The sequence below is a fragment of the Lissotriton helveticus genome, chromosome 1_1, assembly GCF_964261635.1.
Source record: "Lissotriton helveticus chromosome 1_1, aLisHel1.1, whole genome shotgun sequence".
Classification (NCBI taxonomy): domain Eukaryota; kingdom Metazoa; phylum Chordata; class Amphibia; order Caudata; family Salamandridae; genus Lissotriton; species Lissotriton helveticus.
This window is the reverse complement of record NC_136057.1, coordinates 1,032,981,829-1,033,004,783: the sequence shown is the minus strand read 5'-3', so window position 1 is coordinate 1,033,004,783 and position 22,955 is coordinate 1,032,981,829. Positions and strand designations below refer to the sequence as shown.

At 44.6% G+C, this 22,955-nt stretch overlaps 1 protein-coding gene across 2 annotated transcripts in view; it reads right to left on the bottom strand.

The window, feature by feature from the left end:
- Window positions 1–22,955, bottom strand: part of LOC144771921 (uncharacterized) — a 229,990-nt gene that overhangs the window by 9,874 nt on the left and 197,161 nt on the right. For both annotated transcript variants that reach the window (XM_078656160.1, XM_078656164.1), the window contains one exon: window positions 21,968–22,057. In XM_078656160.1, the coding sequence (XP_078512286.1) occupies window positions 21,968–22,057 (90 nt within the window). The remainder of the gene's footprint in view (window positions 1–21,967; window positions 22,058–22,955) is intronic.

Below are 22,955 nucleotides of genomic sequence, written 5' to 3'. Positions count from 1 at the left end.
AGGGGACCCGTTCTATGGCCGCTTTGAGGAGGAGTTCTTGGGCTTCCTCTTGCAGTAGTTGCAGCTCTCTTCCTGAGTGCTGTCTTTTCTTTGGTTTTCTGTTTGGTGGCCTTTTTTCCAACTCTATGCAGTACCCGAACTGCATAAAATTGAGTATCCACTTGTCTGTTATTTTTCTCCACTCCTGGAGAAAAAATCTCAATCTTCCTCCTACCGGAGTTGCATGTTCCTTTGTGTCTTGTCCGTGTAGCCCTCTCCTCTTTGTTTTCCTGTGCTCCTCCCCCAGAGGGTGTGGGTGGTAGAGCACCTTCTCTCGTGTGAAGTCACTTAGAGGGGGGCTGTTCGCCGCCTCTTCTTCTCTGGCCCCATCCATTTCCTCTCGATCGAAAGGACTGGCCCCTGCCTTGGTAGTTCCAGTTTTGCCTCTGCTGCCCCTGGTGGCCTTGGCTGTCACTCTGTTGCCCCTGGTGGAAACTCTGGTGAGAATCTCCTCGCTGGCTTCCACCTCTGCCGTTCGGCCTCCGCGACGGAGTGCCCCTTCTCATCCCTCTGAACTGCAGGGCTCCCATGGACCTTGCCGTCTCGTTGTCCTTCTTCAGTTGGGTGAGCTTATCATCAACTGGGGCTCCGAACAATGTTTCACCGCTGAAGGGTGTGTTCAGGATGTTGTTCTGGACTTCAGCCTTGAATCCTGAGATCCTGAGCCATGCTTGCCTTCTTTCAGTGATGCCTATAGCCATCAGTCTGCTGGATGTTTCTGCCCCGTCCAAGCCTGTCTTCAGGCATGAGTTGGCGATGCTCTTCCCTTCCTCTACCAGGTGTGCTCCTCTGTCACTGTATTGTTCCGGGAGGTGTTTGAGCAACTGTCCCATCTCCTCCCAGTGCTGGTATTGATGCCTATTCAGGAGGGCGTTGGCATTCGCCATCCGCCAGTGCGTTGCAGCGTTCCTCTCAATCTTCCTGCCCGTTAGGTCCATCCTCCTGCTTTCTTTGTCAGGTGGGGGTCCGGACGTTGTTGGGACGTTTGCCCTTTTCCTGGCCGTTGCAGCGATGATAGAATCCGCTGTGACGGAACCCTTGATGTAAGCTGGGTCTTCGGAGGAGAATTTGTACTTCTTCTCGGTCCTCGGCGTTACAGATCTGCATGTAGCCGGGTCCTTGAAGGCCTCCTTTCCCTGGGCCGTGATACTCTTGAGCATGGGCAGGAACTGGCTCCTTGTCTGTATGGGGAGCAGTGTCTCGAGCAGGAAGTCTGCTTTTGGCTTCTCCTCTTCCAGCTTAATTCCATAAGCTGTTGCCGCCTTTCTTACCACCTCATTGTATGCCCCAATGTCATCCGGTGGCGAAGGCCTCGAGGGGTATGTTTCTACCGCCTCCTCTGGGTTTTCGGCCTCGATGTCCTGCCATTCCTGGTCTTGGGCCGTCGAGGAACCTGAACCGTAGCTTGACTGCTGTTCCCCGTAATCCCCCTCCGTGTAGTAGAGGTCCTCCTCCTCTTCGTGCTCCGAAGGTTCCGGAGTTTTCGGCGGCTCTTCGATGTCGAACTCTTCGATCTCCTGTACCTCTGCGACGGTCTGTGCCGGCTTCGGGAGAATCTTGTAACTTTTCATTTTTTCGTCGAAGTCCTTCTTTCTCTGAAGGATGTTCTCCATTTCGGCCTCGAGCCTTCTCTTTTTTCTCTGCATTTCTGTGGCCTGTTCGTCGCCGAGCGTTTCGGCCGCCCTTTTCGGCGTCGTCGTCGATGACGAAGCTTTCTTCGGCTCTTTTTCTTTCGACGTCGAAGTCGAAGGCCCTTTTTCGGGGGCTTGCTTCGATGACCTTTGCTTTTCGCTGGTCTTCTGCCTCCCGGAGTCCTTCTCGGAGGATCCGCTGGGCTCTTTTTCGGAGGATGCAGCTTCGGTCATCGATTTGCTCGGCGCCGGTGCTCCTTTCGAGGCTCTGTGCTCTGACTTTCGAGAGTCTGCCTCAGGTTTTCGAGGCCCTGTGGGAGTTTTCGGGGTCGTAGACTCTCCTACCTTATCAGGCGTACTCTTATCGGTCTCAGCGACCGTGAAGTCATCTGGTCCTTCGGCGATGTTGTCCTCATCGTCGGTGGAGAGGCCAAGGTCATAGAGCGTCGGGGCTTGGCCCTTGCCCTGCATCGTGTGGTGAGCCGTCCTCTGTCCTTCTCGAATTCGGAGTGTCTTCGGCTTGAAGACGGAGCAGGCGTTGCAGTCTCTGCTTTCGTGGTCGATTGGCAGGCAGAGGTTGCAGACTGGGTGCTGGTCCTTCTGTGCGAACTTGTGGTGGCAGTTCTTGCAGAATTTAAACGGCGTCTTGTACATCCCTGCGCTCAGGGGGCCCCCTGTGTGCGCATTCCTTCAAGGAGGTCGAAGATTTCGAAGTTCGCTCCTTTCTTCGTCGTCTCCTCACTAAAGGTCCTCTTCTGTCGATGTTCTTAGGTCTTCACCTGTGAATTTCTGCTGTATTTTCTTCTTTCCTCCTCCAAAACTTCTGGAGCTTCACGCGACGATCCAGACCCAACGGCGGAAAAAAGAATCTGAAGATGGCGCCCAAGGGTGGTAGCTTCCGCCGGAAGCACGCCGACGTCACCGAAAGGACACCAAATGGTGGGACGTCGACGCCCACCTGGGCTACGACAAAAAAAAAAAAGAAAAAAGACTAAGATTCCGGACCCAACCACCAGATTGCGGAATATGCACAGCATAGTGAATCCAGAAAGATTCACGCTGCAAAACTATCCATCTGGCTAACCCAGATTTTGAAATGGGGTTGCCTTTGTGTTGTGGTGAAAAGGCAACAAACAACTGTTTAGTATTTCTAAAATCCTTAGTTCTATCAATGTAGTATAGAAGTGCTCTCTTGACATCTAGTGTGTGTAGAGCTCTTTCAGGTACTGACTGTGGATTTGGAAAAAACACTGGCAGTTCTATTGTCTGATTGATATGGAAATGGGATACCACCTTGGGCATAAATTTAGGGTTTATTCTAAGAACTACCCTATTTGCATGTATTTGGATGAATGGCTCTTGAATAGTTAGGGCTTGCAGCTCGCTAACTCTTCTAAGCAAAGTAATTGCTACAAGAAAAGCCACCTTCCATGTCAAAAATTGTAATTCACATGAATGCAATGGTTCAAATGGTGGTCCCATTAGTCTGGTTAAAACGATGTTTAGGTTCCAGACAGGTTAAGGTGGGTGTTTTGGGGGGATTATTCGTTTGAGTCCCTCCATGAATGCTTTAATTGCAGGTACTCTAAACAGCGAAAGATGCTGTCTGTTCTGAAGATAAGCTGCAATGGCAGCTAAGTGTATTCTTATAGATGAATAAGCTAGATTGCAACGATGTAGGTGCAAAAGATAGCAAATTATATTTTGCGTTGAAGCATCTAGTGGGTTTATGTCATTGTTATTACAGTAAATGACAAAACGCTTCCACTTTGCAGCGTAACAAGCTCTGGTAGTAGGTTTTGTTGCCTCTTTGATAATGTTCATACAGTCAGGAGGTAAGTTTATGTACCCAAACTCTAAGACTTCAGGAGCCAGATTGCAAGGTTCAGTTGTTGCGAATCTGGGTGCTGTATGTCTCCATGGCTCTGAGTGAGAAGAGTGGGTGTTAGCCGCAGTCTTTGATGAGGCACCACGGAAAGTTCTGGGAAAGTTGTGTACCATGGTAGTCTCGCCCATGTTGGAGCAACCAGGATTAGTGTCAGTGAATGCTGGCGTAGTTTGCGTGCCACTAGCGGTATTAACGGTGCTGGGGGAAAAGCGTACGCAAATCTGCCTGACCAGTTCATCCATATCGCATTGCCCTGCGACTGCGGATGTGGAAACCTGGCGGCAAAGTACTGGCATTTTGCATTTTCCCTTGTGGCGAACAGGTCTATCTCTGGTTGTCCGCACTGTTGGAAGTATGATTGTAGCACTGTGGGATGAATCTCCCACTCGTGCATCTGTTGGCTGTGTCTGCTGAGCAGATCCGCTATTTGGTTGTCCTTGCCTGGGAGGTGTTCCGCCATGAGAAAAAATTTTCTTTGAATGGCCCACTTCCACATGCTTTGGGCTAGATCGGATAGCTGTGGAGAGTGCGTTCCTCCCTGTTTCTGTATGTAGTACATTGCTGTCATGTTGTCCGTCCGGATCAACACAGTTTTGTTGCATAAATGTACTTTGAACGCTTTCATTGACAGAAAAAGTGCCATCCTCTCTAGCAAGTTCATGTGCATTTTCTTCTGTTGTGTTGTCCATAGGCCCTGCACTGTGTACTGAAGGACATGGGCTCCCCATCCTATCAGGCATGCGTCCGTTGTCAACACTATTTGTGGTACAGGCTCTTGGAACAGTCGTCCCTTGCAAAGGTTTTGTGGATTCCACCAATGCAGAGAGTTGTATGCACGACTGGTCACCAACACTAGGTCTTTCAATTGTCCTTGAGCCTGGTTCCACTGCCGTGCTAAGCACTCTTGTAGTGGACGCATGTGTAGTCTCGCGTGAGGGACTATGAAGATGCACAAAGCCATCATGCCTATGAGTTGCATAAACACTTGGGCAGAGAGCGAGTGTTGGGGCTTGAACTTTTGGATCAGTAGCTGCATACTGTTTATTCTTGCAGTGTTTGGGTATGCTTTTGCTGCTAGAGTATTTATTGTTGCTCCCAGGTACTGCTGTACATGGGATAGCTGAAGGTGAGATTTTTGGTAGTTCAACATGAAGCCTAGACTGTGCAGGAGGCGAATGGTTTGGGACATGTGGCTGGCACATTGCTGGGCCGACTTTGCTTGTATTAGCCAGTCGTCCAGGTACGGATAGACGTGAATATGTTGTCTTCTTAAATGTGCAGCAACTGTCGCTAGGCATTTAGTGAACACCCTCGGGGCTGTTGTTACACCAAATGGAAGGACTTTGAATTGGTAATGTTGATTTAGTATTGTGAACCTGAGATATTTCCTGTGAGCAGGATGTATCGGTATATGGAAGTATGCGTCTTTGAGGTCCAAAGTTGCGAGGAAGTCTCCTTGTTGCAGCAGTGGTAAGACTTGTTGTAGAGTGAGCATATGAAAATGCTCTGATAAAATGTATTGATTTAGGGGCCTGAGGTCCAATATTGGCCTGAGAGACCCGTCCTTTTTGGGGATGAGGAAGTATAGTGAGTATACTTCTGTACCTTGATGTTCTAATGGTACAAGTTCTATGGCCCCTTTTTGCAGCATGCTGATGACTTCTTGCTGCAATAAGTTTAGGTGTTCTACAGACATAGGACGGTGTCTTGGTGGTATGTTGGGTGGTGTGGAGGTTAGCTCTAGGCAACAGCCATCCTGGATAATTTTCCTTACCCACTTGTCTGTAGTGATGTTTTGCCAGACTGATAGGAACTGCTGTAATCGTCCCCCGACTGGTGTTGTATGGTCTGGGGGTAGCGCTAAGAAGTCACTGTTTTGTGTTGGTAGAGGATCTGGTGGTATTATTCCCTCGTCCTCTGCCTTTGTTGTTATTGCCGCGGTATCCACCTCTATTGTTTTTATTGTAGGTGGTTTGCGTATTCCCCTTGTAGTTTGTGGTCTGCTGTGATGAGTTACCCCTTGCCGCACCTCTGTAATTGGAGCGACGAAAGGAGCCTCTATGTTGTTGGGACTGTAAGGCTCCCACAGACTTAGCCGTATCAGTGTCTTTTTTCATTTTGTCCAGGATTGTATCTACAGCTGGACCACAAAGTCACAAAGTCAAAAGTTTTTATTTGTTTTGGTACTCAACTGAGGACCACAAATATTGTATAAAACAATTTACAAGGAGAAAATTAATTACAAATTAATACAGTGTTAAAAAGGATTTTAAAAATTTATAGAAGTTATAAAATACAAATTCATTTGTTGGGTGTTTACACACCAATAATAGTTCCTTTACTGTTGAAATTCTACATTTGCAGTATATGGGCTCTAGATATCTTGACCGTGCTGTTACTACATTAGGGCTAGGGCATGCAAATAGGAGGTGCTCAATGTTCTGGTCACCCCCTTGACAAAGGGTACATATTGGGGATCCACCCGGTGACCATCTTGATGTAAAGGTTAACACTGGTAGGATACCTAATCACAACATTGTAATTGCCCTCCTTGCACCATGTGTGAGGGAAAACCCTATGTATGGCTGTCCGTGCTTGTACTCCAATGATTCAACGAAGAGTTTATAAGTAGATAATTTATTACAGTGTGCGAAGTCAAGTTCAAAACTCAGTTTTGGGGTAAAACATTTTAAAAAATGTTTCAATTGCAAGGTTGACCAGGTGAGCAGAATATCCGTACTGATTTTGGCAATTTGGAATACCACAGTCATATTCTTAAAGAATGTTTGCTTTGAAGCATCTAGTTCAAAAGTCTCGATTTTAAGCAAAGAACGTAGTGTTTCTTCTTTTGCGTGAAGGAGATTATAGGCCCACCTGATAACATTAGCAACGGCTATAGCATAGGAACTTGTAAGTGAGAATTCTAGTCTTAGAGCTTGGACCGGTGTGGATTCTGAGACCTTCAAGATTTTTTTCAGGATTTTCCCTTCTTTTAGGTCCATATAAGCCCACTGTTTTATTGGGATGTGCTCCATAGCGTAAGATAAAACAGGGGGGATTTTTACTCTGTATATTTTTAGCAGTGAAGAGAAATGCCTGTTCCCTGTAGCAGAGTAGAGTCTGGAAAGGGCCCCGGCATGTAGTTCCGATTTCCTTTTTAGATTATTTATCTGCTTTGTATTTTTTAGATTCTTTGAGAAGATCCTACCGAGATAGGTGTATTCATCAACTTCTTCTACTTTTTCTCCGCCGAGCCTCCAACAATACTTAGCACTTTTTTTCCTGCCAGAGAAGGAAACAACTTTTGTTTTCGTTAAATTTGGAATTAGGAAATTGTCCATTGAATATTTATGTAAAATATCTAGAAGCTTTTGTAAACCAAAGGGCGTAAGGTCCAACATCACGATGTCGTCAGCGTAAAGCAGGGCGTGTATACTTTGTGCAGCGATCTTTGGAGGCAGACTTGAACCTTGTTGTAGTTGATATGGCAGGTCACTGAGATATAATGAGAATAGTATCGGAGCTAGAAGGCACCCTTGTTTGAGTCCATTTGCCGTTTTAATTGTTTTAGTCAATCCTTTTTCACACCCCATTTGCACTTTACACCATGTTTTGGTATGGAGATTAATTATGATCTGCAGCAGTTGTTCCGGTAGTCCTAGTCTCCTTAGTTTGTTCCATAAAGTTGGTCTGTCGACGCGATCAAAAGCGGTAGAATAGTCTATGAATGCTGCATATACAGACTGAGATTTTCGTACTATATATTTGTCAAAGGTGGTCTGGAGAATTGAAATATTATCAATGAGCGAATGATTAGGTCTAAAACCTGCTTGAAAGTTGGGTATTAAACCCAGCGGAAAAGCCCAGTCTTTTAGTCAATCCAATACCTCTGCGGCAAAGATTTTCCCTGTAGCATCCATCAGTGCTATTTGGCGATAGTTGCCGGCTATGTTTTTGTTCCCCTTTTTATAAATAGGGATAATGATGCTCCCTTGCCATGACTTTGGTATTTTCCTAGTTTTAAAGATGTAATTAAAGAGGGGTGATAGCATCTGACTCCACTCCTTGGGGTCTGCTTGCAGGACCTTGATGGGTATTTGGTCAGGGCCTGAGGCACCAGTGCTTTTTGCTTTTCGAATATGCATTGCTATAGAGAATGCTGAGGTGTTTATAATCGGGGAATTATTCTTTTCCATGGTGTTATCAGCGTCCTTTTCATCAGGATTGGTTGGATTTGCCTTATATAGATCACTCAAGTAAATTTCCCAGTCATTAGGTGGGACCGGAATAGCTTGGAGTTTCTTTTTTGTTCCAGTTATTTTAGCAATTAGGGACCAATATTCTCTCTGATTATATTTTTTAGCGGCTCTTTGGATATCAACCCAATTACGGTCTTGCAACGTTCTTTTGTGGTTGTGCTTCTCTCTTCTTAATTGATTTTTTAACTTATTAATTTCTGCCTGAATTGATGGAGAATAATTCAAGTACTGAGCTCGTGTGAGTTTATTGAGTATTTTTGCAGTAGGTGTATTCCAATTTTTATTTTTGTTGTTCTTCTTATTGTTCACTGATGAAACCTGTTGTAACTTATCTAGAAAAGCACATTTAAGTTTGTTAACTATGTATTCAAAATTTGTTATTAGATCATCTGAATATGTTTTTGTTAAAAGTTGAGTATGTGTAATCAGAGCGGTTATTTTGTCCAAGGTTGATGAATTCCAAAAAATCCGCCTCTGATCAGCTTTTACTAGGATAGTGCTATTATAGAATATGATCTGGCTTATAGAGGAATGGTTGGCCATCCAATGAGTGGATAGATGTAATAGTGCGTGATCACTCTCATCGATAAAGTTGGAATGCAAATACGTAACTGTCTCCAATAGTTCCATGCCACAGATGATGTAGTGGATAATTGAGAAGGTTCCATTTCCTCGTCTAGTATACGATGCCGGTGTATCTCCTTCTACATTGCCATTCAGGATTGTCCCATTTAGATTTGGAAGTAGTGATAATAGCAATTTACCTCTTTTATCTGAGTTTATTCCTTTGGGAAATTTTGGAATAGATATTTCCAGTGATTCTTCTTTATGTAGGTTTACCCACTTTCTAATTTCACAGTTAGAGATTTTTCCATTAAGATCGCCCATTATTATATATGACAGATATAATCGAGCTTCTATTATCTGAGAGATTGTTTCCATAATATCCGCAAATAGGGCGTCTTGGTTAGTGCCAGGTGGGGCATATACATTAAAGAGCAGGATTTCCTTTGGTGGGGCTGTAATGTGTGTTTTAATGATACCTTAATGCATTGAAGATTATCGGAATTGGTCTCGACGATCTTTTGAGCCCATAAATATTCCTCCCTGAGTAGGATTGCCAGTCCACCCTTTGCATGGCCCCGATTAGTTGCTTTTGCAGGAATATCATAAACATAATAGCATTTGTGGAAAAAAGATTTTGTAGCCCAGGTTTCCTGTAAAACCAGGATGTCAGGTTGATTTATAGTAGCTTCAATCATTTTATTCTTAGTTTTTCCAGCCATATTCCACGAGGTAATCTTCAAGTCTTTGTTAAACAGTAAGTTGTTGGCAGTTAGTGGTTTTGTTACTGTTTAGTATCTCCGAGACCCAAGCCCAAGACTTTATAGTTTTTTTTGACCTCCTTTATTTCTAAGTCTTTGCACCAGACTACCCTTTCACCATTGTTCACATGGATTTTCAGGGTATCCTTCCCTGAATGGATCGATCTTGAATCTTCTGATACAAGAGTATTTTGATAATGATTTTTGGATTGCATGCTCAAATTTGGCCCAAAAGGACCATTGGACCTTGTATTAGATTTATTTTTCTCCGGTTCAGATATTTCAATTACGTCATAGCCGCATTTATGAAGTATCTCCTTTTCACTAAGAATAATCCCAGGGAGAACTGATGACCAAAAGGATACCATCGCTATTTTGTTATTTTCTTTTTTAGGGAAGGTCACCAGGTCTATTTCTTTGCTGGTCAAAGATTGTAGAGGCAGTATTTGTTGGAGAAGATTGATTATCCTTCCTCGATTGAGTGGCACGTTATCGATTGGAAAAAGTTCTTCAAGTTGTAAAAATTTGGTCGATTTTGCTTCCCCACGTAAGGATTTCTTATCATCATCTTCTCCTATTCCTTTATTTCTATGCCCTATTTCTGAAAATGGTATGGACGGAAGGTATTCGTCAGCTCTTGGATTCAATGATTGTACTTTCTGTATGATTTTTCTGTCACTAGTTGCATCTTTTTTGATGATATTAAGGTTTGGAATTTCCTCTTGTCTCTCACAAATTTTTCGAGGGGTGATAGGTTTTTGAAATTTAAGCTTACGAGTTAACTTTTTATTAATTCTTCTTATCGGCTTTCTTCTCCTTTTTTTCCTTCCTTCTTCCTGGATTTCTGTTATTTTAGAGGTTATTTCTCCTTGATCAGCGTCAGGTATATGTTTAGTGCTGTTTTCCTGGTCATCCTTGTCACAAACAGTTTTATGCGAATCCGTTTTTTTGATAGGGTTTGAAAAAATAGAGTACTGTTTGACAACTTTTGGGGGTTCTTCTCTAAAGAGTTTCTTTAGGGAGTATATGGTGGAATCCTTATGGATTTCCGGATTTTCCTTTATTTGTTGTCCTAGTTTTTCTATTTTTGATGTTTGAGTACTAGAGTCACGTTTTGTTTGTATCTGTATACTTTTGTTGATTTTAATTGGGTTATTCTTTTGCAATTGCGTCATATCAGATGTTTGTTGTTTTTTCATTGCTTCGGCGGATTCTTTTTTCTTTTTCTCCTCTACTAAAAACGTTAGTATACCAATTTGTACGTCTAAAGTTTGATCTGAATTTTCCAGAATATGTCCTAGAAATGAAAGGACCAAATAAATAGTCAGGATTTATTGGCTGGTTTAATAAAGTAGACTGGACTTCATTTTTGAAACCTGAAATGCGAAGCCACGCATGTCTCCTGAGCATAACACTGGTGTTAACAGATCTGGCCGCTGTATCTGCCACGTCTAGGGCACATTTAATGGAGGCGTTAGTTATTAACTTTCCCTCCTGTACTAGGTCTTCAGCCTGTTCTTTGTAAGGTTCAGGTAAATACTGGAGAAGTGTCTCTAAGGTGTCAGTGTGCCCTGTGGTACCTAGCTAACAGGGCTTGCATATTAGATATTTACCATATGTTAGCTGCTTGAGCAGCTATCCTTTTCCCTGATGCCTCAAAGATATTTGATTCTTTGTCAGGAGGTGCAGCTTCTCCAGTTGTTTGGGAGTTTGCACGTTTTCGTGCATTGGATACCACCAAAGTATCCAAAGGCAGTTGTCCCTTAATATATATGGGGTCTACTGGTGCTGGCCTGTATTTCCTCTCTATTCTGGGGTTAATGACCCGTGCCCTAGTTGTTTCCTTAAATATGTCACCTGCATGTTTAAGTACCCCTTTTAACATAGGTAGTGTTTTGACAGATCTTTCTGATGTGGCAAAGGTGTCAAAGAGGAAATCTTCCTCAATGGGGTCTGCATGCATTTCTACATTGTGATGGAGGGCTGCCCTTTCTATTAGTGCATTAAAAGCAGCTGTATCCTCTGTAGGAGAAGGCCTAGCAGGGTATGCAGGTGTATCTGGAATGGGTTGAGAGTCACCAGGATGTACTGGATCAACCCATGGTTGACCTTGATTGTCTTGGTCAGTGTCTACTGGGTAATTGTATTCCTCATTATATTCATCATCCACCTCTTCATCTGAGTGTGTGGGTGTATATGTGTATGGCTCAGGCCTAGTTGGTTTAATAGTTTCAAATAGAATAGGTGAAGTAGAACAGTCCCTTTTCTTTTTGAGTGGGATGATACAAGTCTCTTTATCAGTTTCTGGTCTGATCTTTCTTTTGTAGAGAGACTTTGCCAGAATTAGGGTCAATGTAAAGTTTTGACTGTTCTTCTGATGAGGGGTCTGGATATAAGATCTCCTGCTCAGTAGTTCTGGGCGTTTTTGCCAATGTCTTTGGTTTTGTTTGTTTCGGTTCGATACCGCTTTTTGGGTCGACCGCCTTTGTTTTAGAGGAAGTTGGTAGGCCAAACTTGATTGGTCCGAGATCCCTCGGTGTTACAACAGTCTTTTTAGGTTGTGCCTGTTTCTTCGGAGCCGAAGTTTTTATCGTTTCAACGTTTTTTGTCGTGTTGATAGTACCTTTTTGACCTCATATCGTCTTCGCAACCTGTGGTTTTTGACCGATGCTTTTTGGTCTCGGCTCGATGTCCTTCTTCGGGTCGATTTTCTTCAGCTCGATCGTTTTTGGTTGCACAGCCATTGGTTTGTCGACTCTCTGTTTGGGTTCGACAACCTTCTTCGGATCGAGTCCCTTTTTTGTGTTGTCGGCTGTCGGCGCCGATCTTATCGGTTCGACGGCCCTTTGTTTTGGAGTGGATATAGGTGCGCTGGCCTTCGGCTCGACGACCCTTGTGTTCGACTCCGATGGATCGACATAGTTTGGTCCAAAGACCGTGTAGTCGATCAGTTTCGGTTTCGTTTTTGGTTCCGTAACTTTCGGTTTCGATATCAACAATTTCTGAGTACGTTGATCCGATGGCTCTTTTCTAATATTCTTAGCCGAGCTGTATCGTGGGGCTATAGTATGGGTTTCGAGATCTTGGCTAAGGCCTTCTGGCGATGCCTCGACCTGAGCCTGTGGAACCATAGAAGTGTATGTTTGGGGCGTTGTACTCACGGTTGGCCCCGTTTCATCACTGGAGTCGTCTTCGATGGCTCTGATCCCTTGTTCGTCGTCTCCTACCTCGACGATGTCTTCTTCTTCGTCGACATAGTAGTTGGAGTCATGCTCCGAATCTTGATCCGACTGTTGATCTGATTCTTCGGCTTCGACGAGCTCGTCTTCATCGTCGAAGATATTTTCCGGCTCCGGCGCTGGTTTCTGCATGATTAGCCTAGCGGCCCGTCGAGTCCGAAGTGTCTTTTTGGATCGAAATTGGGCACGGGCTAGGCAGTCGGATTCATTATGTTCTGGAGATAAACACTTGTTACAAACAGGGTGTTTATCTATATGTGGGTATTTCGAATTACAAAGAGGGCATCTTTTGAATGGACTTCGTCCCTTTGGCGTCGAGAAGGCCCGCGGCCCGATTCGACATCCCGAGTTGAATAGACTGCAGATAAAGCTGTCGGCACGATTCGAAACAATACCGACGAGACCGAAGGCCTTTTGGCCTTTAGAACATTTATTTTAGATTCCGAACTTCGAGCAAAGGAAAGTACATCCGAAACCAATGGCGGAAAAAAACAATCTGAGGATGGAGAGGATGCCCATGCGCACTGTAGTCCAGGGGAGGAGCCACCTATCTCGTGATACTTCGAAGACTCTTCCAGGACAACAATGTGCAATCATCCGGACCCAACACTAGGCGGCGATCTATGCACAGATATGAATTCAGCAGCCCACATGCCTCGAACATAACTTTTGTGAAGATTATGTTCAGTGTATTTTATTGTGACGAAAATCCAACAGAAGTGAAATATTAACATCTTTTTGTTTCATTTGTAATAAAGCTTGTAACATTGAGAGAACATATTTGAACCAGTTATTGTTGAATGGTTGCACAGATTGATGCTGTGGAGGCGCTGAGTGATGTGATGGCGAACGAGTGATGCTGTGGCATTCAGTGAAACGGTGGTAGCGCATAGTGATGGTGTGGTGCCCCTGAGTGATGCTGTGGTGGTGCTGAGTGATGCTGCATGCTATGCTATGTTTTGTTTTGATATGCTATACTATGTTTTGCTATGATATGCTTTCTTATGCTATGCTATGTTTTGTTGTGTTTGGTATGCTATGCTATGTTTTGCTATGCATTTATATGTTTTGTTATGCTTTTATATGTTTTGTTTTGCTATGCTATGTTTTGTTGTGTTTTGTTAAGCTATGCTATGTGTTGTTGTGTTTTGCTATGTTTTGGTATGCTGTGTGTTGTGTTATGCTATATTTTGTTATGTTATTCTATGTTTTGTTATGCTATGTTTTGCTTTGCTATCCTATGCTTTGTTTTGCTATGCTATGTTTAGTTTTGCTATCCTATGCTTTGCTTTGTTATGCTATGCAATGCTTTGTTGTGTTTTGTTATTCTATGCTATGTTTTGGGGTGTTTTGCTATGCTAAGCTTTTTTTGCTATGCTATGTTTTGTTATGCTATGTTTTGTTATGCTATGCTTTGTTATGCTATGCTTTGTTATGCTATGCTTTGTTATGCTATGCTTTGTTTTGTTAAGCTATGCTATGTTGTGTTTTGTTATGCTATGCTATGTTTTGTTGTGTTTTGTTATGCTATGCTGTTTTGCTACGCTTTGCTATGCTGTTTTGTTATGCATGCAATGTTTTGTTGAGTTTTGTGATGCTATGCTATTTTTTGTTGTGTTTTGCTATGTTTTGTTATGCTTTATGTTATGCTATGCTTTGTTTTGTTATGTTATGCTATGTTTTGTTATGCTTTATGTTATGCTATGCTTTGTTTTGTTATGTTTTGTTATGCTATGCTATGTTTGTTGTGTTTTGTTATGCTATGCTTTGTTGTGTTTTGCTATGCTATGTTCTGCTATCCTATGGTTTTTTTGTTATGCTATGCTGTGTTTTGTTATGCTATTTTGTTATGCTATGCTGGTGAGGGTGTGGGGGTGGGTGAGGGGGGTGTGAGGGGGAGTTAGGGTGTGTGAGTGAGGGGCTGTGAGGGGGTGGGTGGGTGAGTGTGTGAGTGTGTGAGGGTGTGTGTGAGGGTGTGTGAGTGTGATTCTGAAATTATGAGTGAATTAAATATTGCTGAGGCCTATGGATGGGAGACCACTTCGAAGTTTCATAATTAATCCTGTTATGTACACTCTATTAGATGTGTATGCCAGTTTTTCTTTCCACATCTTCTCCACTCATACATTACACCCCATCTCTTTAGCACTCTATTTTCACTGTCTCCTAAATGCACGTCATCTCATCTCCTTCACTTCACCACCCCTTAATACACATCGCACCCAATCACCCTTGAGCACTGCATTTTCTTTTTTTCACCTTGTCACTATTTTGGCAGCTGCATTCCTCCTTCACACACATTTGCACAAACACAATTACAACTGGAATACGTGACCCTGTGCTCTCTCCTGAGAGCCCGAGGATTAGATGAGCATATATTCTGAACACCTTTCTGACTCACTCACAGGCAGTGAGAAACCTGTACTGCATTCAGCGTCCACTCCAGAGCTCTCATTCGAGGCGAGGCCGTTATAAACACCTTTAGACGATTCCGTTCAAAGTATTCACTATATGCCATTGCCAATAACATACGTGCACGAAAACAAACTAGAGAAACACGAGGTCCATGGCTGCCATGTTTTTAGTTTGCTTATTTGTGGCATTTTCAGACTTTCAGTGCATTTATGAGAGCATTTGACTACCTAATGTGTGACACTGTATAGATAGTTGGGCACAGGCATATCTATATAAGAGATTTCTATAGGCGAAGGCTGCACTGGCAGATCTCACCATGGAAGGATCTCTATAGTCAAGGACATTCTAAGGATTTTGGGGGCCTGGGGACAAACGTATGTTAAGGGCCCTGTTCGGAGCAGCTTTGAATGAATGCTGCAGTTTCAGCTCTGTCCTGCCGTCATTGCCCAGATCACGGACAGTACAAGAGCGGACTTGTCCGGACTCTAGCGTTGTTCCGTCTATTATTCGGGGATAGTAACGTGTGTTCTCGATCCAGTGACGCAGCCGAAGCTAGCTGATATTGATGCAAATAATCTCCCGGACGCCTCCCACTTCTCGCATGTGAGGTCCTGTTTTCATCTCATATAAACCTTTTTACGGATGTTGCACGAATCACAAACATAACATTTCTCTGCAAAATGTCTGCTACAGACCCACACATCACTCACATTTAAAAACAAGAAAGACAAAAGGAAGACAACATGCGCGGGTAACAAACTAATGTACCTTAAATTTACCGGAGTCACACAATGTATCCAGAATAATCTGTGAAAAAAGTGAGCGAGATACGAATTAGGGGAATGTGCTTAAAAAAGTTCAGCACCAGCAGGAGCGTGTCAAAGCACAATTAAATACCTGTGCTACTGAAAGTGGGCCTGTCGGCTCCTCTGACTCTTCGTGTCTGTAATGTGAAACGAAGGGAAGAAATTCAGTGTGTTTAAAAATGAAACCTAAATGTCAGTGTTAAACAAACACAGCATGGGCGGGGCCGGGGGACGGGTGCACTCACCTATTCTCTGTGTGAATCTCTCCGTTCTGGAAGCGCGAATCGGAGGGCTCAGAGATGGCTGCTTATATGGAGCCGTAAATTACACGTGTCACCAGCGAACGTGCAGTGCAGCAGCTCGATAAGTGGCGACCTGCAGATAAGGTCAGGGAAGAAAGACTTTCAACCTGACTCTAAGAATGTCTTACAATAAGTTAAAATATCGTCTGAAAGAAATGTCCAAGTGATAAATGGTGAAAGCAAGCACAGAAAGGATGTTGAAAACGCCGTGTGCATAGGCAGAAACATTGCAGGCTGTAATGCCAAGAGCTGGCCTTTAAGGAGGGTTGCAATAACCAGACACTCAGTTATGGTGGCAATTGTGCGGGAGGAGGCAGGGGCCCCTATTAGCAGACAGAGCATCCCTAATGTAGTGGTTGCAGAGGAGAACAAGCGACCGCAAAACAGCGGCAGAGTCTCTACAGTGGAGCAGGGCCGGCCTAAGGCATGTGCAAGCTGTGCACCTGCACAGGGCCGCCAAACCCCAGGGGCCGCCACGCCAATATATATCCTTAGATACATATTTGCGTGGCGGCCCCTGGCAGGGATTTGGCGGCCTCGGGCCCCCTACCTACACTCCCTGCTCAGGGCCTCCGTGATCCTAGAGCCGGCCCTGAGTGGAGGAGACGGTTCTAAAATGCGGGGCTAATATTTTAGAATGGCGAGGGTGGTCTTAGAGCTGAGGACTCGAGGTAAGCGCACCGCCATGTTGGATTGGGGTTGTTTTCACTTTATTCGGGTCTGTTCTGCTGACTGTACTCTCAGGAGAAGTGCAGCAATCCCAATCCGGAAGTGGGCGTGGCAGAACAGAAGTGTCGTGGAAGAACAAGCTTCTTGAAGTAAACACAGCGCCAGCCCCTCTCTGTGCTACTGTGAGTACTGAGGGCGATCTAAAGAGGCATGCAGGTAAGTGACCAGCAGGACTCTGCCCCGGAACACCATGGGTGTCAAGTCCCACAATGCACCTCGGAAGGCGGCGGCGGGGGTGGGTGTGTGTGTGTGTCTCTGTGTGTGTGTGCGTGCACAGGGGGGGATGGCTGTGTGTGTGTGTGCACCGTTATTGCATGCGAGCCAAGTGAAAGCAGGGGCTGTGTGTGCATCTGCGCAAGCACGTCTCAGAAGCGCGTCCACAGACCCCAATCGGCGCGTGCCCCGGTCTGTACCACTTGGCAAGCAAGACGATAGATCTCGCTGGCGACTCGCCATGTGCGAGACCTAAAAAGGAGACCCTTTTATTCACCTTGGGTCGAAACGTCGACATCTCATTCCTGGCTCACATTTCTATTATGATGGATATGAATGTGCAATAATAGCTACCATATTTTTGTTGTAAAATGTTGGATGGGCTGGGATTGTACAGAGTCTTGTGTTCGTTTTTAAGGCTCGCGTTGAAGTGCAAAGCGCTGCCGCCAGCGAGCCTTATTGTCGCTGTGTTGCCTCCCCAAGTGGTACAGACCGGTGCACGAGCAGACACCGGCCTGTGAACGCGCTTCTAAGACGTGCGAAATGGGCGAAGACTGCAGGCGCCGCCACTGGCACGAGCCGCAGGAAACGCTAACGTGCACGCTTACGGCGTCACGCTCTTGCCCTCCTGCGTCTCTTCTGCTCTGCGCTCCAGGCAGACTTGTTTTACATTAGAAAGGAGTCAATATTGTTCTAAAAGTTAGCAATCCATATTGCTCAGGCATGCGCCTGCATCCTATACCTACAACTACAAAGCCTGCGCCGCTGGTCGTCTGTTTTGATGTGGACGCCGGGCTCCCCATTCTGCTTCAGCACATCATCAGCTCACACAAATGTCAATGAAAACCCTTACCTCTCGCCAAGCTCTTTCCCAGCCAGAGACTTCAATCAAAAGAGCAGCGGCGGAACGCTTCCAAATAACGTGAACTCTGGGTGTACTCCTGCAACCATCCAGGATGCTGGGAGGACTTCCGGCAAGAGCAATGCCCATCAACAAACAGAGCGAGGTAAACAGAAGAGCGCGCAGCTGCGAGGCGGACAGGATCTAATGTCCCACGGGTCCGCGCAGCGCACTAGCACGGGAGGCGTGCACCCGCTCTGGAGAGCCTGGGAGGCATCCTTCCTCCGGGAGGCTTCTTCGGTACGGATCACCGTGCAGGCAAAAAAGGTACTTTGGAAATTCGCCGTGCGCTGCCCGACCGACGCCCCAGGTGCTTGAGGAAACCCGGAAGAGGGGCAGGGAGACGCCTCGCCGCGAGCCGGCGTGCAGAATGCGAACCAGATGTGCCCCAACAAGTCCTGGGAGGGGAGACGGAGGACATGACGCCGCCGCCGAGAAGGAAAGCAGAGCTGGGAGGCAGGAGCGCCGGGCCGCATTCCACAGCGCACTCCTCGGAACACACACAGGCTCTGGAGCCACTCGGAGGGCCCAGGGCTCACCTGCTCCACGCAAGGCACCGAGCTCCCCACCTGTCCACTCTTCTATCTGGGCGAAGGCAGACCTGGGAGGAGGGTGGCGGCAATAGAGACAAACGGAGGTCATCATTATGGAAAGCGGGTTAAGCTTATTGAAGGTCACAGAACCACCTGTGCTTTTTTTGGGAGGTACAACAAGACTTAAAACGAGAATGAAACCTCTAAATAAAGATTGAACGCACAGGGAGGGATGCCTTTATGGCAGTTACCAAAACTGCATGTTACAACACGAACTGGATCTGGGCACCACTAATTCAGTTTTCCAATTCCTTTTTTTATTTGTAATAATTTTTATTAAGAATTTTTTCCCCCAGTTTTTTTTTATATAACATGAGCAGGGCACAATGATTACAGTACATTGAAACGCAGAATTATACATACAAATTTAAACATAAATCTAGACAAGTTCTTAGTCTTTTAAGAGTCTATACCAAGCTTCCATCGGATAAAAGGTTCCCAAATTTGCATACCCAACTTCTTACCCTTTTTTCCCTTTCTAGCGAATATGGCTGTTTCCAATTTTTGTATGGACATTACTTTGCCTAACCATTGGTGATATGATGGGGGGTTAGGATCTAACCAAGCAGAAGCCACTAACAATCTCAGGATCGCCATTGCCACAAATATAAAATTTTTACAGTTCGGCTGCTCGTCAATGCTTAACCCCAATAACATAATGACTGGTGTTAACTCTATTGTTGTTGACATTGCGATCCGAAAAAAATTCACGATATCCTGTTTCAATTTATCCGGGTGGGGACAGACTGCAAAAATATGAATCAAGTCAGCATCTGTGCTTCCACATCTAAAACAGGTAATACCACAGTTTTCCAATTCCACCTGTCAGATCTGTGTATTCTATGTGTAATTGTCTTGGCTGTCTTCTATTGAAGTTTGTACGTTAGTACGTTAGTTCTCAGTGATCAGGCACCACCAGAACTTAAATCAGTTGTTCCCGATAATCAAGCCAGTGAAAAAATGTACAATTCAAAGGCCGCAGCTTTTTCTGCATCAACATGAATCTGCCGCAATTGCATCTCAAAAGTCAACTCTGGACCAGGAGTGAGATTCCAAAAATACATGCACGCTATTTCTCGACAGTTACATTATAGAAAACAATTTAAATGTAATTACAAATTAAAATGCAACTGCATTTAAAACAGGTTCAATCCCTGTGTGAATTTTAGTTAACCAGTTACAAGTGGTTTCCAAATGGACACACGTGCTGCCATTTTTATATTCAATTTCTGCGGATTAAATGCTAAGTGACTCCAGAGCCATCTTGTTGTCGTTGTGTTGCCTCCCCAAGTGGTACAGACCGGTGCACGAGCAGACACCAGTCTGTGAACGCGCGAGCCGCAGGAACACCAACGTGCACGCTCACGGCGTCACGCTCCTGCCCTCCCGCGTCTCTTCCAAGGCGGCTCCAGGCCGACTTGTTTGGGTTGTAGTCGTCAGAGAAGGATGAAAGCGCGGGCGCGAAGGGGGCCGTCAGACGCCGCACGTCCCGCACCGTGCTCATGGAGAGGAAGGGCGGGCTCCACTGCAGGCTCTAGAGTGACGTCAGTTAGGCTGTATTTCACCCGTGTCTTATATCTGGTGCCTGCCTGTGGATGGGCATGAATGCGACACGGGAATGACCTGTGGCCGAGGTTAGTTGAAGTGCTCCACCTATCTTTTTGTACTAAATCATCTTTGTGGCCACACTGTCATTCTTTTTTTGTTGCCAGAAATCCGAATATTTTAGCACGGTACATAAATATACAAAGCAACCTTTTGACTGCAACAAAGTGCTCTGGCTCACTTTTTAACTGGGGCCCATTAAATATAGACTTGTGTCATGTGGAAGGTTGAGTGTATCGTTTTTGTGGTCTTTCTCGCTGCTGTTTTCTAAAAGTAAACAATGATTCCACCCATTGACTCAGAATCCAACCTGGATGTGCAGGTGCCGGTTGTGAGTCGGTACTTCCTGGTGCCTGTACGGGGTAAGCCGTGCATGCGCGGGTGGGCGAGGAGGGTTGTGCAATGCATGCGGCAATATTGTCTCACCTGGCAGTCTGCAGTAGTTACTAGACAAGCGTCACATGGGCAAATGGTCAGGGTTACCATTGGCACACCTGATCAACGGCCCGCTGTTGTAAACAAGGCATCTAGGGCATTGGTTCTGGCGTACAGAAATTTCCTTTCAGCCCATAGAACAATCCCATCCCTCGGGGAGCTTATTTTGCTCTGTATCACATGGTCCCTCCCGCTGACTCAGTTTCTCTATTATTAATTTCTTTATTGCCGCCATTCTTGTTTCTCTTTTTGAATACCTTTATTTATTTGGGAGGAGTATAAAATTAGAAATTCAAAACCACGGCAGTCAGAGCGGTATTTTACCTTTCTAGTAGATGATTCCGATCCTGTCTGTGTCTCGATTGCTCTTCTGTTTTCACCGTACCGCTTGTTTATTTGTGAAGTATTTTCCCTAGGTCCCTCGCAATTAGTATGTTGTGCTACTGGCACGTAGGCGCCCTGCGAGTGAAACAAAACACTTCAGGGCTTTCCCGTTGTAGGCACTGCTCAGTTCTCCTATCTTTGGCTAGTAACGAGTAAGCATTGGGCATTTTGTTGTTGATAATTTACCGCAGATTATTGGGTTCGGGCAACTCGACTTTTAGCTTTAGCCAGGCAGATCTTAATGCAATAGGTCTCACATTTTACAAAGTTTGACCTATTGGTATTGTAAATAACAATGCCTTTTATTAATGCAGGTTTATAAAACACAATTAAAAGGCATTGTCATTTTCAATGTCAATAGCTCAAAATCTCGCAAAGGCGAGACCTATTGCATTGCAAATGCTTGTTATGCATTGTCACATTCACTGGAGCACTGTGTCATTTGCACTTTGTATATAATGAGTACACGGAGGAGTACTGAGATCTGTAGAGAGAATATATATCAGCAAAAGAAACCCTTATCAGACCTTTCTTGTTTGTGTTTTAACTGAGAAATGTTCTCTGTATATAGGAGCGATTACATTAAGTGAGGGGATCACTTACTGAGGATGTGATTCTTACTTATTGAATGATGCCCACAGCACAGTGTACATCAATATAATACTTGCGCCTGTCCAGGTGAGCTTACAGGGTGGTCCTTGTAATAACGTACATAAAACAGGGAATCGACATTTCAGGAAGTAAATGGCTTTATAGGACAATACAAGTGACATCACAATTGCCCATACTTTAATCTTTGTGTCGCTCCACAGAACGCTATTATGTCACAAGAGCTTGTTAAATAAATGCTACAGAAAATAGATGGCAGGTAAATGGCTTGGATTAAAATATATTCAAAATTTAAGCCGCAATTTGGAGCTCTGTGTGCTGGATAAATTGCTGAATTCAATCAACATAAAGCAGAGTACTCAGAACACGGTGATGAACAAGTACTGTAAAAATCAGTAGGGCCTGCCTTATTAACCTATTGGCTTTGCCAGTGTTTTTTGCCAATGGTATGTAGCAGCAGCATAAAAATAAGAAAAGCATCACCATGCATGTGCGCTCCTACTGAATGACACAGTGGCCATTTTACTTCTGGAAGTTTGAATGACTGATAATATTTTCAAGAAACACACATGATAGAGAGAAAAGTTTGGTTACCTGTCTGCTAGCTTGATCATGTAGGCCTCATCCACTTCCATCCGAGCTTGGTAGTAATGCTTATGTCCATAGTCAAACTGATACATGTGGCTGAAAAGTACCAGAAGTACACAATACATTGAGTAGACATAGAAACAGCACTGACTTGTTAAGTATAAAACAAAGGCCAAAGCAATCAATGCCAATTATTTGTCTGTGTGTGCCGCTCAGAACCAGAACAAATTACTTAAACTACTTTCTCCCTTATGGAAATTTATTCACTGAAGTTCTGAAAATATTCCTTCTCCAGTGCTCGGCCTGAATTCAAGAAAAGCATGCCTGCCAACATTCGGAAGAGCAAAGGGTGACATTTAATAAACAAGCATTTACAATGCAATGGTCTCGGCATTATTAAAGGTAGAGCTATTGGCATTGCCCATGACTTTTTTTTAAAATCATAAATAAATGGCATTGTCATTTACATTGCCAATAGCTTAATCGTTAAATAAATGGCATTGTCATTTACAATGCCAAAAGCTTAATCGCTCGCAAATGCATGACCTATTGCATTTACACCCACACAGAGCCACACACACAGTCATTCACATAGAGCCACCTACACAGAGCCACACACACACAGAGCCACCCACACAGTCATTCACATAGAGCCACCTACACAGAGCCACCTACAAAAAAAGCTATCCACACAGAGCCACACACACACACACAGAGCCCTAGTCCCAACCCTACAATGATTGAATCACAGACCGAGAAACCAATCAGAACCCTCAAATACCCAACCAATGAGGACATTAACCCTGGCCCAATAAAAACACCAGATACAACCACCAATCAGTGTACACATGTGCCAACCACTAGCAGACTATATAAGGTCCCAGCGACCTCAGACAAGGTTTGCTGGCCAGGGAATTGGAAGCTGCTTTTGGTGTTCAGAATCTCCTAGGAGACAGACAGGCTCAATCCACAACTTTGGACTTCTGCAGGTAAA